Source organism: Halichoerus grypus, chromosome 3 (genome assembly GCF_964656455.1).
Source record: "Halichoerus grypus chromosome 3, mHalGry1.hap1.1, whole genome shotgun sequence".
Taxonomy (NCBI): Eukaryota; Metazoa; Chordata; class Mammalia; order Carnivora; family Phocidae; genus Halichoerus; species Halichoerus grypus.
Window position 1 is genome coordinate 20,225,285 of NC_135714.1, and position 16,446 is coordinate 20,241,730.

The window sequence follows — 16,446 nt, forward strand, 5'->3', positions numbered from 1 at the left end:
AGAATTCAGACATAGTCTTTCTGATACATACTTAGACCTTGACTCTTCTAAATTGTAGGATTTTTTTCTTTTTTTAGCTGGGACTGATTTATCTTTAAAAGAAGTGTGTGTGATTGTAACTCACTTTATTTTGATTTTATAGCTTGAAACCAATCTATTGTACTCTTTCTTACCTGAAGTAACTCGGATGGCTAGAAAGTTTACTCACATTTCAGCACTTTTACAGGTATTTATTTGTAACTTGTTTTATGTGAATATTTACTCTTAAGTTTCTAACAGTCTATAAATAAAACACTTGCAAATTTTATTCTGTAAAGCTGTCTGTGGTATAAAGTGTCTATTCTGATAATCTTATAATGTCTGTTAACAAGAAAAAGGAATTTAATTGAAAATCTATTCCCACCAGAAAAGAAAAAAGTAGTTTAAATCTTTTAAAAATAATCCCCTAAGTGAAATAACATTTTGGAATTTGAAAAAGCTTGCTGCAAATCAAGCCTTATGGGAAACAGCCATCATATCAGTTCACTCTTGTACATAAACACCCAACCCAAATTAGCCATGGTTCTGTAGGTCAGTGTCTTAGTCAGTCCACAGTTTGGGCTGGGCCAGCTAGAAGGTTCTGCCGATCCGGGCCAGCTTCAGCTCATCGCAGCCTGGCCCGGTCGTGCGTCAGTGGCCAGCTGGCTGGTCTGAGTGTCTCTTAGCCGTGGTGGCTCCCCGTGTGCCATCTCCCAGTAGGCTAGCGCGGGCTCGTTCCTGAAGTGGCGGCCACAGCAGGGGTGTCAGGACTGCAAGGGGGAACGTGCAGAGCCTTTGGAGGCCTTGGACTCGGTGTCCCTTCTGCTGTGTGTCGGTCACGGCAAGACTCAAGGCCAGCCCAGATTCAGGGACTAGGGAGATGGAGTCTGCTTCTGGATAGAGGAGCTACAAAGAACTGTGGCTGTTCTTTTTCAGTCTGCCACAGTCCCTGGCTTACTTGATGTCAAAGATTTCTGCACATCGGTGTCTTTTTAAGGATTCTGTTTGAAAATTGAATAGCTGACTCAACCAGCATTTTGACAGTTCGTGTACATGAAACATACATATAAAAAGCTGGAGGATGTCTGTTTTACCAGATAAAAACTTAATTTCCGAATGTTTGATAGTTAAGTGGTTATCAAGCATTAGCTGTGGTCTTCTCTTTCACAGGGTGAGTTAAAAATGATTGAAAGTAAATTCTGGATTTCTTTGAGATAGTTGGCAGGAAGAAGCATATATTACTTAGCAAATTGATTTATGTAGTTTCTTTTTTTTTTTTTTTTTACTATTCTGATAGCTATTTTTTTTCCCTTCTTGTTAATAGTATATAAATTTGTCACTAACGTGTATGTGTGAAGCCTGGGAAGAAATACTGATGCAGATGGATTCTCGTCTCACCAAGTTTGTACAGGTAATGTTTGTGAGGTTTCCCCTGGAAGGAGTGGAAGTGGGCACGCTGTCCTCATTGACTTTCCGAGCTACCTGATGGATACTGGTCGGGTTTGTAAAAGGTGAAGGTCAAGCTTTCAGATGGCTTGGTCTGATCGCACACTGTTTCCCCAGAGAGGCAGGGCTCTCCTCGCATCAGGACAACCTAGGTGGGTCTGTGAAGTGGAGCAGGTGGGGCGTGGAGAGTCAGGATGGGTGTTGGAAGAGCTGACTGTCTATTCTCCACGAACCGATGGTCAGATAATCAATTTAAATAAGGATTTGAAGGAAGCTTAAGGAAAAGGAAGGGAGTCATGCTCCTATAGTTTTAATTTTGAATTATACATGGTTATAATTTTAAAAATATATATCATGATGTTATCCATTTTGTCTAGGAGAAGAGCACAACCACGTCTGTGCAAGATGAATTCATGCACTTGCTGTTATGGGGGAAAGCAAGGTAGTAAACTCATATTAGGTGCTCTTGCTTTTTCTTCTTTTTTACAGTAGTTTTTTATTTTGAAAGGAATTCATATTCATTGTAAAAAAAATAGAAAATTCTGGTACATAATAAAAAATAGTATTTATTTTTCTAGATTTTCTATGCATTTTTTGTAAATGTAATCATTTTCTATGTCTATAATACATATATGTTTTACTAAATGTGTAAAAAAATTTCTAGTTTTTTATGGTCCCGTCAGTCTTTTCCTTTATGGTATCTGCCTTAGCGTTATTCTTAAAAAGACCTTTCCCATCTTAAGAGTATTCAAAAGATTGTGTTTTCTTCTAGAGTTTTTTTATAGTTTATGTTTTATTCCATCTACATGTTCCAGATGTGATGTATTTGGTTATATGCTATGGAAGACTAACTTCTTTTTTTCTGAAGGTTTAGATAATTGCCCAGCATAATTTATTGGGTATTACACTTTCTCCTTACGGATTTAAAATGCCATTTTAGCATTCAGTACATCTTAAATACACTTCAGTCTGTTTCTGGACTTTATTTTTCCTGTTTTCTGTCCCTTTTTGAATACAACAAAGTCTTAATTTTTGTTGGGCTATTTCTTTTTGTTTATTTTGCTTAAAAATGTTGTTTTTACTTTTAAAAGTTTTAAGTGCTGCATTCACATTTTGAATAGAGAAGACTAAAAATACTTTCTTTTTCATTGTAGTGCTGAACTTCAGACCCTCTTAATGAACCAGTTAACAGTAAAGGTGCAGCTAAAATATCTTTGTCTTTAAATGGCTTATGTGCACATTCTTGATTTTTTTTAGAGCAGCATGCAATATCTTACTTATATGCTAAATATATTTTTTTCTCTTACTTAGGGCTTAAAGAAGCTTGGCCAGTCTATAGAGTCATCATATTCTAGTATACAAAAATTGGTTATAAGTCACTTACAGAGGTATGAAGGTGATGTTGAATCTTTGGTATTGTGTCTACATGTACTACATGTGTCGGTGTTCTTCATCAGCTGGCATTCTCTCTTTTTTTTAGCCTTTTCTAGCTAAAATTGTTGCATTGGCACTTGAGGGGAATCTTGGAGTGCCCAAGATATAAAGAGTCAATAATGGTAAATCTTGAAATAATTTTCAAACATCTGTTCACCGGGTTAGGCTCTCTGTCTGGGCTTTTTTTCCCAGCCAGACAACCATGAGGTATATTTTGAAAAGGCATATACCTTTTTTTGTTTTTTTTAAGATTTTATTTATTTGTCAGAGAGAGAGAGAGCGCACAAGCAGGGGAGCGGCAGGGAGAGGGAGAAGCAGGCTCCCTGCTGAGCAAGGAGCCCAATGCGGGACTCGATCTCCGGACCCTGAGATCATGACCTGAGCCCAAAGCAGATGCTTAACCGACTGAGCCACCCGGGCATCCCCATATGCCCTTTTTTGAGCAGAGAAATTATATTTATCATTTTACAGTGTACAAAGCATGTTACGTGTTTTTGCATTTAACACTTTGGCAAGGTGTTGATTATGATTATCCTCCTTTTACACAAGAAGAAACTGAAACCCATACTGGCCTGAAGTTACTAAGTGTCACTGCCAGACTCTGTCTCCGATCTTCAGGTCTCATGCTATTTCTATCCACAGCTCCCTCAGTGAAGCAGTTTGCATGTGGCTGCTCGGAGTTTGACTTAAATTTTGATAAATCCCTTTATGCTGAGTTCCCTAGCCCTTACTACATCACCTCAGCCTTGGGTCACTGCAGTGCCCTTTGGCCTGGTTTCCAGTCCACAAATATATATGTGCCCCTCAAATGTATTCCCCACAGCAGATCTGATCATGTTACTCTAAAAAACTTCCAGGGCCTTCCTATTGCTCTCAGGACCAAGACCTTTGCATAGCCTTTAACACATCTGCCTCTCTGCTTCATGTGCACTGGTGGGCTTACCAGACTTGACATTTTTTTCATCCCACTCAGGGCTTTTGTGCATCCGTCTTGCCTTCTGGAACACTCCCACCTTGCTCTTTACTTGAACCCCTTAGCTAAAATCTCACTTGTTCCAAGAGGCCTTCCCCAATTCCCCGGATTAGGTCAGGTTATTGAATTACACCTGCACTCGTGTGCATTTCCTTCTAGGCATTTATGATAGTTGGAATGATACACTGTCTGATGTGGTTATGAGTGTCCTCCCCCACGATGAGACTGTCAGTGCCGTAAGGATCCTTTCGCTTTGTTCACTGTTGTGTCTGCAGTATGTAGCACAGTGCTGACTTAAAGCTAGAGCTTAATACATGTTTGTTGAATGCTAAATACATAGCTTTTGGGTGAATAAGATGACCATATGACTGTCTTCAAAGTGCCAGGGCTAACTGTAGAACATAATGTGATCTTGTAAGATTAAATCTTACAGTCATGTATTCATCTCAGTTGTCCGGATGGCCAAATGGTTCTGTTACGGCTTTTAGAGAAAATTTTGAGAAATGATCATTTCTCATAGAAAGAAAATTGAAGTTACTTTCATTTTTTATTTCTGAAAATTTGGAAATATTTAGGTGAGGAATTAGCTGTCTGCCACCTTGATGCTGGTAATGATAGTAACTTACTTCTGCTCTGTTTTGATAGTGGCTCCGAGTCTTTATTATACCATTTGAGTGAACTGAAAGGAATGGCTTCGTGGAAGCAAAAATATGAACCTCTTGGACTAGATGCTGCAGGAATTGAAGGTAGTAATTTAATTTTTCAATAGAATACATTAAACACACTTTACTTACTAGAAAAATGATGTTTGTTTATTTCTCTTCAGATGCTATTACCGCTGTGGGTTCTTTCATACTCAAGGCAAATGAACTTCTTCAGTAAGTATTGGGGATACCTGGAATCACTGACCTGAGAATATTTTATTCTTATAAGCAAGAACCCAGCAAATTGTCATGATTTTCTTAAAATGGGTTTTATATGCTTTTATCAAAGTTATTACCTTTACGTGATTCAAACAAGCCAATAACATAGCCGTCTCATCAGTTAAAGCGGTATTACACTCTCCCCCACCGCCCCCATCCTCACTCCAGTCCCCTCTCCAGGGGGAATCCTTTTAACTCCTGTAACTGTTTCTGTTTGTAGTTCTTCTGCAGCTTACCTCCATACTTCTAAGTTGTGTAACTGTACTGCATTTCTTTTATTTATCCAGTTTTAGAAATTCTTCTTCTCTGTGTTTGTTTTTCCTAGACTTTGTTTTCTTCTTTCTGCCTTTATCACATCCTTAGATTCTCCCCCTGTCTGCAGGGCAGGATCATGCCCTGGGGCCCCCTCAGTCCCTGATGGCTCCTCCTCTGGCCTCCTCCCCGCCCCCCCAGCAGCCCTCAGGCAGGCACTTGGGTGCTTTCTCTTAGGTCCGGACTTCATGATCTCCTTTGCTTCATGCTTCCTTTAATCACTTTGTTGGGAAACATCCTCCAGTAACTTATTCAGGAAGTAGCTACGAGACGATAAACTGTGTGTCTTTTCTCCTACTTTCACACTTTATTGATGGTGTCCAATGGGTATAGGATGATGAAGGGGAAATCATTTTCTCAGAGAAGTTTGAAAGTATTGCTTCATCGTATGCTGGCCTTTTTGTGGCTGATGGAAGGTCTGGTGCTTCTGATTCTCATCCCTCTGTAGGGGTTTTTTTGTTTCTCATCTCTCAAAGCTTCATTCTTTATCCTTGATATGTTGAAATTTCACAGTAGTGTTTTTGGATATGGGTCTTTTCATTACGCTGATAATAAGAAAATACCATTTGAACCTGAATTCTGTTATTATTTTGGTAATCTCCTTTTTTTTTTTTTTTAAATTAGATTTTTGTTCTAGAAACTTGGTTGGTCAGATATTAGGCAGTGAACTGATCTGTGTCTTCTGTTTTTCCTCACATATTTCTCATATCTGTGTCTTTGCTGTTTCCTGAGACATTTTCTTGACTTAATTACCCAACATTGTCATTGATGGTAGACATTTATTGAGTACTTAACTATATTTTAAACATTATTCTAGATGCTGAGGATATAGCAGTGAACGAAACTGGTAAAATCTTTATGGATCTTATATTTTAATGTGGTGAGATAGACAATAAAGAAATGAATGATTAAAATATATAGAAGGCAGATAGTGTGAGTAGTGATGAGAAAAACCAAGCAGGGAAGGGGGACCTAAGGGATGCGATTTCACATAGGGCAGGCCTTGCTGAGATGATGATGTTGGAAGAAGTGAGTCATTGATATTTGGTAAAAGAGACAGCAAGTGTGAAGGCGCTGAGTTTGGAGCATGCCTCGAGAGCCACTGCTGAAGTGAGTTGAGCAACAGAGGGTGAGAGAGGATGAGTTGAGAGAGGAGGATGGGCCACATTGTGTAGAGTCTGTAGGCAGTTGGAAGGACTTTGGCTTTTACTCTGGATATAAGAAGAAGCAGTTAAGGTCATGGAGTGAAAGGATATGACAGGTTTTTAAAAGATCCTTTTGTTATTTGCTTAGTTTTGAGAATAAATTAAAAGAGGGCAACGACAGAAGCCAAGAGAGAAATGGTGGTTAGGATCCAAAGAGGTCAGAATCTGGGTATGTTTTCAAAGTAGAAATAACAGGATTTGCTGAATGATTGTGTGTGGATGGTAAAATATAGGAGTCATGGGTAATTATGAGTTTAGGTCCTGAGCACCTGGAAGAGTAGGATTGACATTTACGGAAATGGAGAAGACTTGGGAGAGAATATATAAACTGTATATGTGTATTTTATGTTCCTCAATATGGGTTTATCTGGTATTTTTATGATTAGATTCAGGTTATACATCCCTGGCCAGAATACTACATAACTGGAGGAGTGTCCTTCTCAAGGTGTCACATCCGGAGGCAAGCAAATGATGTCTGTGTCTGCCCTTCCTTAGTGATGTGAATTTTGATGACCTGGTCAGTGTGTCAGCCATATTAAATCTGAAATGTCTGTTAGATAGCCTCATGGAACTGTCCAAGACATTGTTGATCATATGAGGCTAGTATTCAAGGGAGGGGTCCAGGCTGGAGATGTCAGTTTGGGAGCCATCAACACATTGGTGTTATTTTGGGCCATAAGACTGGATGAGGTAGTAGTGAGTGTGCTTAGAGAAGAAGACAGATCTAAAGACTCCAGAGATGGACATTCCAACATTTAGAAATGGGGCTGATGGAGAGCTAGCAGAGGAAGCTAGAGAGGCAGAAAGACTAGGAGAGTGGGTGTCCTGTAGGCCGAGGGATGGAAGCGTGGTAAGAAGGAATGAGGGATCGGTTGTCAGATGCTGCTAAGTCAAGTAAGATGAAGACCAAGAATAGAACAGATAATCAGAGTATTACTAGAATCGATTATTGGTGACCTTGATTGGAGCCACGTCATGGAGTCGTGGAGCTGTTGGGATACAGAATGAGAGCAGATGCAAAGAAACAGCAGATGTTGTCTCTTGAGGAGTTTTATTGTAGTTGCAAACAGTTGTTGGGGTTTTTTTTATCTTCTTACGATAGGAGCAGTTAGAGCATATTTATATATGATGGGGTGTTCTGGAAGGGGAACGATTGATGGTGGAGGGAGGAGAGGATTGCTGGAGTAAAAGTACGGGAGGGGATAGCTATGTGGGGCATTGGGGAATGGGCTGGAAAGATCGTGTATCCACAATTGCGGGAGAGAAGGCTGCGGAAACGGTCACAGACGCTAGTATCCGGGCCCATGGGGGCTTGCGGACGTTCACTTCCAACTGTTCTTACCATCTTAATGAGATGAGGCAACGTTCTGTCAGCTGGAGGTTAAGGGTGGGAGGTGGTTTAAGAATAAAGGAAAAGCTGTGAGCCGGTTGTCTCAGGCAGTGGGAGAAAGAACGGGCGAAATAGGCGGATGCTGCTGGTGCTGAGGGCCACTTGGGGAGCCCTTGTGAGAGTAGGAGTGACCCCGGTCAGCGTGGCTGCTGGCTTTTCTCCAGTCGGGGCCAGCCAGGTGTGCTGGGGCACAGAGCAGATGAGCACTTAGATTTGCTAGGCTTCATGACCAAAGTGAAGCCAGAGTGGGGCAAGGGAATTAAAGCGAGGGTATGATTCAAATGATCCTGGAATTTGAGCTGGTTTGGGGGGGAAGTGGGGACATGGTGTGAGTGGGAGACAGGGAGGAGAGGTGGGGAACCAGTGGGCAGTAGTCTTGGGGAGACAAAAGCTGAGGTGCTGGAGAGAGGTCCCTGGGAAGAGAGGTGGTTGTTGGTGAGTGGCATACTTGACATTGAGAGTCAGAGAGGGGGCGCCTTGGTGGCTCAGGTGGTTAAGCATCTGCCTTCCGCTCAGGTGGTGATCCCGGGGTCCTGGGATCGAGCCCCACATCGGGCTCCCTGCTCGGCGGGAAGCCTGCTTCTCCCTCTCCCACTCCCCCTGCTTGTATTCCCTCTCTCGCTGTGTCTCTCTCTGTCAAATAAATAAAATCTTTAAAAAAAAAAAAAAGTCAGAGGGTTCACGTTGGCAGTGCTGGGGTCTAGGCTGTCAGCTTTGGAATCGATAGTCACGTGAGGTGGAGGACGTGACCATTACTGGAACCTTTGCATTGAATTCTTTATCGCGGCAGCCCTAGTCTTCAGTTTCCAAATGTGTTTTCTTACTTCTTTAATCATTTTTCAAAGCTGTGCTCTTGCTTTGTAGAAGACATCTTCTCAAATCTCTGAGGACATTAATTAGATATTTTTAAAAGCCTGCCGTTCCCTGAATGATCTCCCGTTCCTGGGTCACTTTTCTGTCTGTCTTGGTGTCTTGTTGCAAGCTCTCTTCCGGTACCTGCTGCTCTGGTGTTTACTCATGTTTATTCATGAGGCGATTTGAAGTTGCTTGGAATCTGTGCGGACAGGGGCAGCAGAAAGCCGGCTTCGGTGCCCTGCCCGGGACGTGCAGAGCTGTGCCGTGGGCCACCAGCGCCCGCACGGAGCTACCTCGGTTCTTCCCAGTTTATGTGCTTTCTTGGGAGAACCCCGTTCGTTTGTTTTCGTTTGGGAGATAAACCCGTAGGCGTTCACGTTTTGGGGGAAAGGACATACTGACTGCTCTGTATTTCAGTTTGTCCTCCTGTGTCCAGCCCCGCGTGTCATCCTGAGGGCTGCTGTCAAGCCTGACGTTCCCAAGGTTGAGTGTCCCTGGGATGTCGCAGGCCGGAAGTCTCCTTGCTGGATGTCCTCTCCGTGTCCTGCGTGCGGCCGCCTCTGTTGAGCTTCGTCAGCCTCGTGTCCTTTCTGACATTTCTGAAATTAATTTCTTTTCTACCGTCCTTTTTGTTTTTGTGAGTTTATAACACACCCCTCCCCACCGGTCCATTATCATTTTAATGGAGTTTTAGAAGGTAGAGGTTGGAGACACACTTGTGTTCAGAAGACAAAATGAGAGGAGAGATGACATTGCTTTTCCCCTGTTGAATTATTTTTTGGTTCACCGTATTTGCAGAGTAAATACAAAATATTAAGCTTTTTGTGATCACTTTTCAATATGAATGCAAGGTAGTTTATTTAACTTCTTGCTCGCTGGAAGTAAGTTGAATGTAGCATTATTATTTTAGATTATAGACGAAGAAATTGAGGCAGTGAGAATTTTGACGTTCACCTGTGGCAGAGCAGGGACTGCCTGCCGGGTGTGGGGAGGGGTCAGAGTATTGACTGGGAAAGACAGAAAGGAACTTTTCTTCCCTTTTTCCATTTTTGCCGTAAGAGAGTTTTGATTATATTGCTTGGTAACATCAGAAATGTCGCAGTCTTTTTATGTCAAGTGTTTTGCTCTAGAGAGCTAGATTAATGGTACTGACCCACCTCTCCAGTAGTATGAAGCTTCTTGCTTGGAAAGGGCTTTGAGATTTAGGAAAGAAAAGGGCAGGTGTTACTTGCTTAGAGTAATTATCTTGTAGATGTGAGCTTAAAGAGATTTTTTAAGCAGTGATACCCCTGTCCATATTTAGAGACAGTTTCATCAAAATGAACATGACTTCCACTTATAATACTTAAATTTGGGGGGTCCATTTCTGTAAAGCTCAAGGAAGTTCAGTTTTTGAGATCAGTTACTATAAGCATCAAAAATCAACTTCCAAAAATAATGTCCACTGATACCAGAGGCGGTGACAGTACAAATTTATAATCATGACATTCTGTTGGCGTTGATGTTTTTTCTTACCAGTGAGTATTTTTTTAACTGAGAATAATGCTGAAAACGTTTTTTTCCCTAACTTCTTTTATTTGCAAAGTTGGAAAAGGATTTCATACCTTACTGAATGCTGGGAAAGGCTATTACACAGTTTGTGGCAAGGCTGTTATAACCAGTTAGAATCTGAGTCATTTGCTTTATTTTTGAAAAGAACCAGGATTTGCTCTTCTGAAGCTTTATTTTTAGGTATGTGTTTGATTTGTAAAATCAAAGGTTTAAATGTCCTCCAGATAGGATAAAAGAGAATGGTAAGGAGTATTATATCCCACAGCAATTGAATGATGATACATGAACCACACATCATAATTTTATTTCTGATTTCTTTTAGTTTTATATTTTCAGAGTTACAGATAGTAGTATGAAAAACCTCAAGGCGTTTTTTTGCTGATTTCTTTTATCTTTTCAGAGTTATAGATAGTAGTATGAAAAACTTCAAAGCGTTTTTTCGCTGGCTTTATGTGGGTAAGTTAATTGAATAAAGCATTCTTGTTACCTTAACACTTCTTTAAAAACTGTGGGAGTATCAATTTAGAATATTTCAGTTATTCTGGTAAAATTTCAAGTAACCGTACGAGTAGAGCGAATGGTGTAAATGACCCCTCTTGTACCCTTCACGGGTGTCAGCGGTTTCAACACGTGGCCCGCCTTCCTCCTCCTGTACCACCAGGCCCAGGCCCCCCCCAGACGTCACTTGTAGCACCGATTGTCCCTGTCACTCACTGCTGATGGTTAACATTTTTTTTTTTTTAACCTTGGAACTTCTCCTTAGGTTAAAATAACACTTTTGAATCTCTGCTATGTATTAAGCACTGGTGGGTGTTAGGTTTTTTAAAATGAGAGGGGGGGAAAAACAAAGATCTGGCCTCTGCTCTTGAGTAGCTTATTTTCTGTTCTGTTTCTTGATCTTCTGTTTCTAGATGTATGCCATCCGTTAGGGTAGCCAGTAGCCACCTGTGGCTCTTCAAATTATTTGAAATTATAGGGCACCTGGTTGGCTCAGTTGGTTAAGCAGCTGCCTTCAGCTCAGGTCATGATCCCAGGGTCCTGGGATGAAGCCCTGTGTCAGGCTCTCTGCTCAGTGGAGAGCCTGCTTCTCCCTCTCCACCGCTTGTGCACTCTCTCTCTCTCTCTCAAATAATAAATAAATAAAATCTTTAAAATAAATAAATTAGTTGAAATTATGTAAGTTACATGTCTAGTTCTTTAGTCACGCTGTGCACATTTGAAGTACTCTGGCCACACACTGTCAGTGCCACATTGAACAGCCCTGAACAAGAAGTTTCTAGCATCCTCTCCATCAGACACTAATGCCCTGGCTAACTAGGATGCAGACCACTCATTGCCTTTGTGTCTCCACAGTGTCTTTTCATTTGTAGGTAGTTAACCAGGATTTACTGACTTGATAGTGTTTTAATGCTTACTCTACAGCATGTGCATATTTTATGTAGGTCCATTTGTACTATTTTTGTGACCCCCCCCAATATCTTTGAAATAATCCAGCATACATTCCCTTCCAACACAGGCAAAATTTAGTTTTAAATGGGATTTATCCCACGTTTGTTAAAATTCTAAAGAGTAAATAAAATAGAAGTTAAATTATCTGTAATGTGCTCATATCTTTTAAACAAATGCCCAAATCTTCAATTCCGATATCTTATAAACAGACTTTGTATTTGTCAGCCTAATGTAATAGCTTGTGATAAAAAAAAGAATGGGATCCGCAGATGTTGGCATTTAAAATTCTTCATTTTTTTCTCAAAACCATACCAATGCTAGCCAGAATGGGGAGCCAGAGTGTTTATCAGGCCAGCCTGTTTAATATCAGAGATGCTGATTAGAATAAATTACAATATTAAAACTGAATGAGGTCTTCGAAATAATTTTCTTTTACAGAAGAGGTTTGGTTTTACTTGTAATTACTGGAGTAGTTGAGGCAGTTTATATTCTTATTGCATGTGCTAACTCTAATGAGAAGTCTGATTAGAAGAGAAATGAATTACTGCTCAGTCCTTATCATTAGAGCAGGGCATTGAGAAAGCACGCTGGATTGGAGAACCAGAGACCTCATTATAATCCTGGCTCTGCCACTCGTTAGCTGTGCAGCCTTGGTTTGCTCCTTTGGAAAATGTAGCCTCTGTGAAGGCAGGAACTTCTTTTATACCATTGTATCCCCAGCACCTGTAGTATGCTCAGTGAGTAATTTTTGGACAGATGAATGAATGAGTGGACTAGATCATGGCTTGCTTTTCAGATAATTTAGAAGTTTGAACTAATTAAGAACAGTTTCTAAAATAATCTGTGTTTGCAGAATCACATCCAGCATGCTTATTCCTGACTGAATGCAATTAAGAAGGATATTCAAACACTGTGCAGAAACACGTGCAGCGTTCCTCTTGACTTAGGTGAACATAATATAAAAACACAACCCTCAAAGTACAAAATGAATATTAAAGAGTCTGTAAACATATGTATATATAAGTGTATGTATATACACAAAAGTCTTAGTGCAAATATCTTTGTGTAGCAAAAGACCCAGGGGAGAGAAACAAGTTTGTTTGGTATTCTAAGGCTTTTGGAGGAACGAATTGCTTGCAGATTTTAGGAGAAGAAACGCCATGTGTTAAGAGAGGAAAGAATCCAATCTGCACACATCGCCTTCGTACAAAGCAGCCGTCACATCGGTCTGTCCAGAGTGGCAACGGGTTGAGTTGAAGGAGAAAATAAAAAATAATAGTTTAGTAGGATCGTTAGACCAGCCATTTTAAACCTGAAAATACAAGTAAAATTTAAAGTCTTCATGTTTTAGTATTTAGAAGGAAAATGTTTTTCTTGGTGAAAAGATTCCTTTGGTTGAATATTGAAGATTTAGTCCAGTGAAACATATTTAGTCTTTGAAATGTATCTATATTAAAATTACGTTTGTAGCTTTCCTTTAAAGACAGTTTTTTGATTTTTGTTGCCAGCAATGTTGAGAATGACGGAGGACCATGTGCTTCCGGAGCTGAATAAGGTAGTATGTGGTAGTACGTTTTCCAGAGTGTTAATGCTGCTCTCGCTGAGCTCAGCGTGGCTGCTCATCTCGGTGTTCTTACACCGTTGCTAGTTTACAAGATGTCAGGCTGTGGATGCTAAATACAGCTTAGTAAGCCTTTTTTTTTTCCTTTAAGAAATTTGTTTTTCATCACAAAATACCTTTACCATGGCTATCTAATTTTATAATTTTCATGTTTATGTAAGATTTTGTAACCTGTATTATGTAGGGTGCTTGTATTCTTTACCTTCCTTAAGTTTTGAATGCATTTTTATTTCCTTGGAAATCTGGTACTTTAGATATTAGTCCCAGTGCTGATGTCTGGTAAACAGTGTTTCTGACTACAAGGATTGTGACAAGTGGCCGTGGACTTTCTTTTAAGTAAGAACATTCAGACTAGGGCAACATTCCCGCCTGATTTCTGTGTGAGCATCACTGTTGAGTTGTAGGTCTTCACTCAAGTCAAGGTGACTCCTCTGGACGTACAGTCTCCTCTTCCAGAGCAGGGACCCTGCACACACAGTCTTAACATAAGGCCTAAAATAAACAACTTTAGGCCATAAGGAATTCTGTAGCTATTAGATTAGCTGATTGGAAAATGGGTTTAAAATGTTTAATTACATGCTTGTCAGAGCCTCAAGATTTCATATTTTCACAGTTGCGTAATCTTTTGGATTTCTGTTGATGTTTCTTTGAAGCAATGTTGCCTCTTGCATCATGGCTTTTAGTAGATAGTAAAAAAAGTCACATTATTATAAAAATATAAGATCTATTGGGAAGCTTTCTTTTATCTTGATTTGTTTTTCTTTTCCTTTTTGGTTTTGATAGATGACTCAAAAAGATATCACGTTTGTTGCCGAATTTCTTACTGAACATTTCAATGAGGTAGGAAATTGGTATTTATATAATGTTGTTGTTTGTTTGTTTGTTTTTTAAGAATTGCAATAAACCTGGGTAATGGTGAGAAGTAATCACATTTAATCTAATTTAATTGACATTTTTAGCAGTTGTACTTTTTAAACTATTGAACTAATTAATGGCAATACTTATTTTAGAGCCTTTATAAATTCAACTTTTGTTTGGATATGTGTCATACAATCAAAAAGAAAAAGATAACTGCCACTAACAGCTCTCTTAAAAAATAAAGGCTTTCGTTAAGCTTAAGAATTTTTTTCTTTCTCTTTTGTGAGTTGACTTAAGAGTTAAACTATGTTTATTCTTTCTAGGCTCCAGACCTTTATAACCGAAAAGGAAAATACTTTAATGTTGAAAAAGTTGGTCAGGTATGGGCTTTTGATTGAACTTGGTTATTACTCTTTTTTAGAAATTATTAAAAACTGGGGCGCCTGGGTGGCTCAGTCGTTAAGCGTCTGCCTTCGGCTCAGGTCATGATCCCAGGGTCCTGGGATCGAGCCCCGCATCGGGCTCCCTGCTCGGCGGGAAGCCTGCTTCTCCCTCTCCCACTCCCCCTGCTTGTGTTCCCGCTCTCACTGTGTCTCTCTCTGTCAAATAAATAAAATCTTAAAAAAAAAAGAAAGAAATTATTAAAAACTAATGTTAAAACTTTAGCAGTGTTAGTCTTTATTATTCAAAGTTTCTGGAAAATAATGCAATGCCAGCCTACACAGCAGCCATGTTCTTTTAGTAAAGTAACCAAAAAGGAGCAGTTTTTAGACTTTTGGTCTCAGAACTCTTATATTCTTAATAATTATTGGAGACCCCAAAGAGTTTTTGCTAATGTGGGTTATATTTATCAGTGGTAGATGTTAGTAGGCATTAGAAATGAAACAGAATACAAAATTATTTAAAAGTAACAATAATTCCACTTAACCATTACATGTTAACGTAAATATTTTTAATGAAAAATGACGGTGTTTTATAAAACAGCTTAGTGAAGAGTGGCATCGTTTTGTAGTTTTGCAAATCTCTTTGCTGTCTGGCTTAACAGAAAACAGCTTCTCATTGCTTCTTTAGTCGGTTGTGTTGGGTTTCTCTGGTCAATGTATGTAAAGAAAATCTGGCCTCACGTAGGTTTTAGAAAGGGAGAAGTATTGTAATGGCTTTTTCAGATAATGTGGACGTTTTTTGATATTATACCAAGTCTTGATAAGAGATAGTGTCTTAAAGGTTGGCTTTAATGTGGAATCTAAAATTGCATCAGTGAACTTTTCATACTCTGATATATTAAAATCCATTCATCTGTCTTGTGCTTTCAATGGATCTTTTACCCGTGCATGATTTTGTAATACTATGTATTGGTCGTTTGGAAAATACTGGTTCACTGAGTTATGCAGATCTTCCAAATGCTGACACATTTCTCCATGCAGTATCCAAAAGTCAGATTTATGAATATCCGTACCAATATCATCAGAAAATCTTTAAGTACTGTGGCTGTCAAGCACACAGTGGCAGATTTAGATTTTCCAAAATTTTAATTTTTGTTTAAATGTTTAAATTTTATCACTGGCAACAAATACTGCCAGTTGTTTTTCTTAAAGTGACAGGCTTGCTTTATTTTCAAGAAACTGTCTACCAAATACCCATGTACGAATGATCATAGCTTATCTGCCAGTCATTCTTTCAAATAAAAATGGAATTCCGTTAACAGCAACAAAGTGCCTGACTTAACCCACAACTAAAACAATTTCTTAAATGTTTTTCCTCATGGTCGCCATTGTACTTTGGTATCAGCAAAAGTGCTTTATGTATACTTCCCAATTCTCTCACAGAGAACAGTAAAAAGATTTGTACTCCAGGGTTGAGATTAAATAAAATTAATTATTTTAATAGCTTCATTAAATAATAAGTGAAACCGTCAGTAAGTGGCAGAAAGGAATACAATGCCCACTAGTATGGCTTGAGGCCACCACCTTGCCTCCCGGTACCAGCAGTTTTCCCCACCTGTGCTTTTGACCCTCAGTGCAGACGTCAACACAGTTGAAAGAGCAAATACCATTCTGACGTTATGAAAGTAGTATTGACTGCATTATTCCTTAAAGCATCTTCGGGGCTCCCAGGGGTCTGTCGACCACACTTTGAGGGCTATTGCCCTAAAGTAGATCGACAATTGATACTTTTAAAATTAATTTATAAAAAACGCACACACATACACACACACATACACACACATATAAAAGATTAAAATGTCCTTCATGAAAATGGAACACAAAATTTAAACTCAGTGTGTGGTCTCTGCATCCGTAGCATTCTGATCTTCCAGAAGTTTGCAGCTTGCTAAGTGGCTTGGCATTTAGTGGATTTTGGTCACTTCACTTGGAATAAGAGCAATGCAATTTCAGAGCACTTGGCAGTAA

The 16,446-nt window shown here is 39.6% G+C and overlaps 1 protein-coding gene across 4 annotated transcripts in view; it reads left to right on the top strand.

Moving 5' to 3' along the window:
* Positions 1 to 16,446, top strand: part of ANAPC4 (anaphase promoting complex subunit 4) — a 40,351-nt gene that overhangs the window by 11,153 nt on the left and 12,752 nt on the right. For all 4 annotated transcript variants that reach the window (XM_078068465.1, XM_078068464.1, XM_036090625.2 and 1 more), the window contains exons 10-20: positions 143 to 226; positions 1,343 to 1,429; positions 1,842 to 1,906; positions 2,619 to 2,661; positions 2,776 to 2,852; positions 4,517 to 4,617; positions 4,698 to 4,749; positions 10,508 to 10,563; positions 13,065 to 13,111; positions 13,961 to 14,017; positions 14,359 to 14,415. In XM_078068465.1, the coding sequence (XP_077924591.1) occupies positions 143 to 226; positions 1,343 to 1,429; positions 1,842 to 1,906; positions 2,619 to 2,661; positions 2,776 to 2,852; positions 4,517 to 4,617; positions 4,698 to 4,749; positions 10,508 to 10,563; positions 13,065 to 13,111; positions 13,961 to 14,017; positions 14,359 to 14,415 (726 nt within the window). The remainder of the gene's footprint in view (positions 1 to 142; positions 227 to 1,342; positions 1,430 to 1,841; positions 1,907 to 2,618; positions 2,662 to 2,775; positions 2,853 to 4,516; positions 4,618 to 4,697; positions 4,750 to 10,507; positions 10,564 to 13,064; positions 13,112 to 13,960; positions 14,018 to 14,358; positions 14,416 to 16,446) is intronic.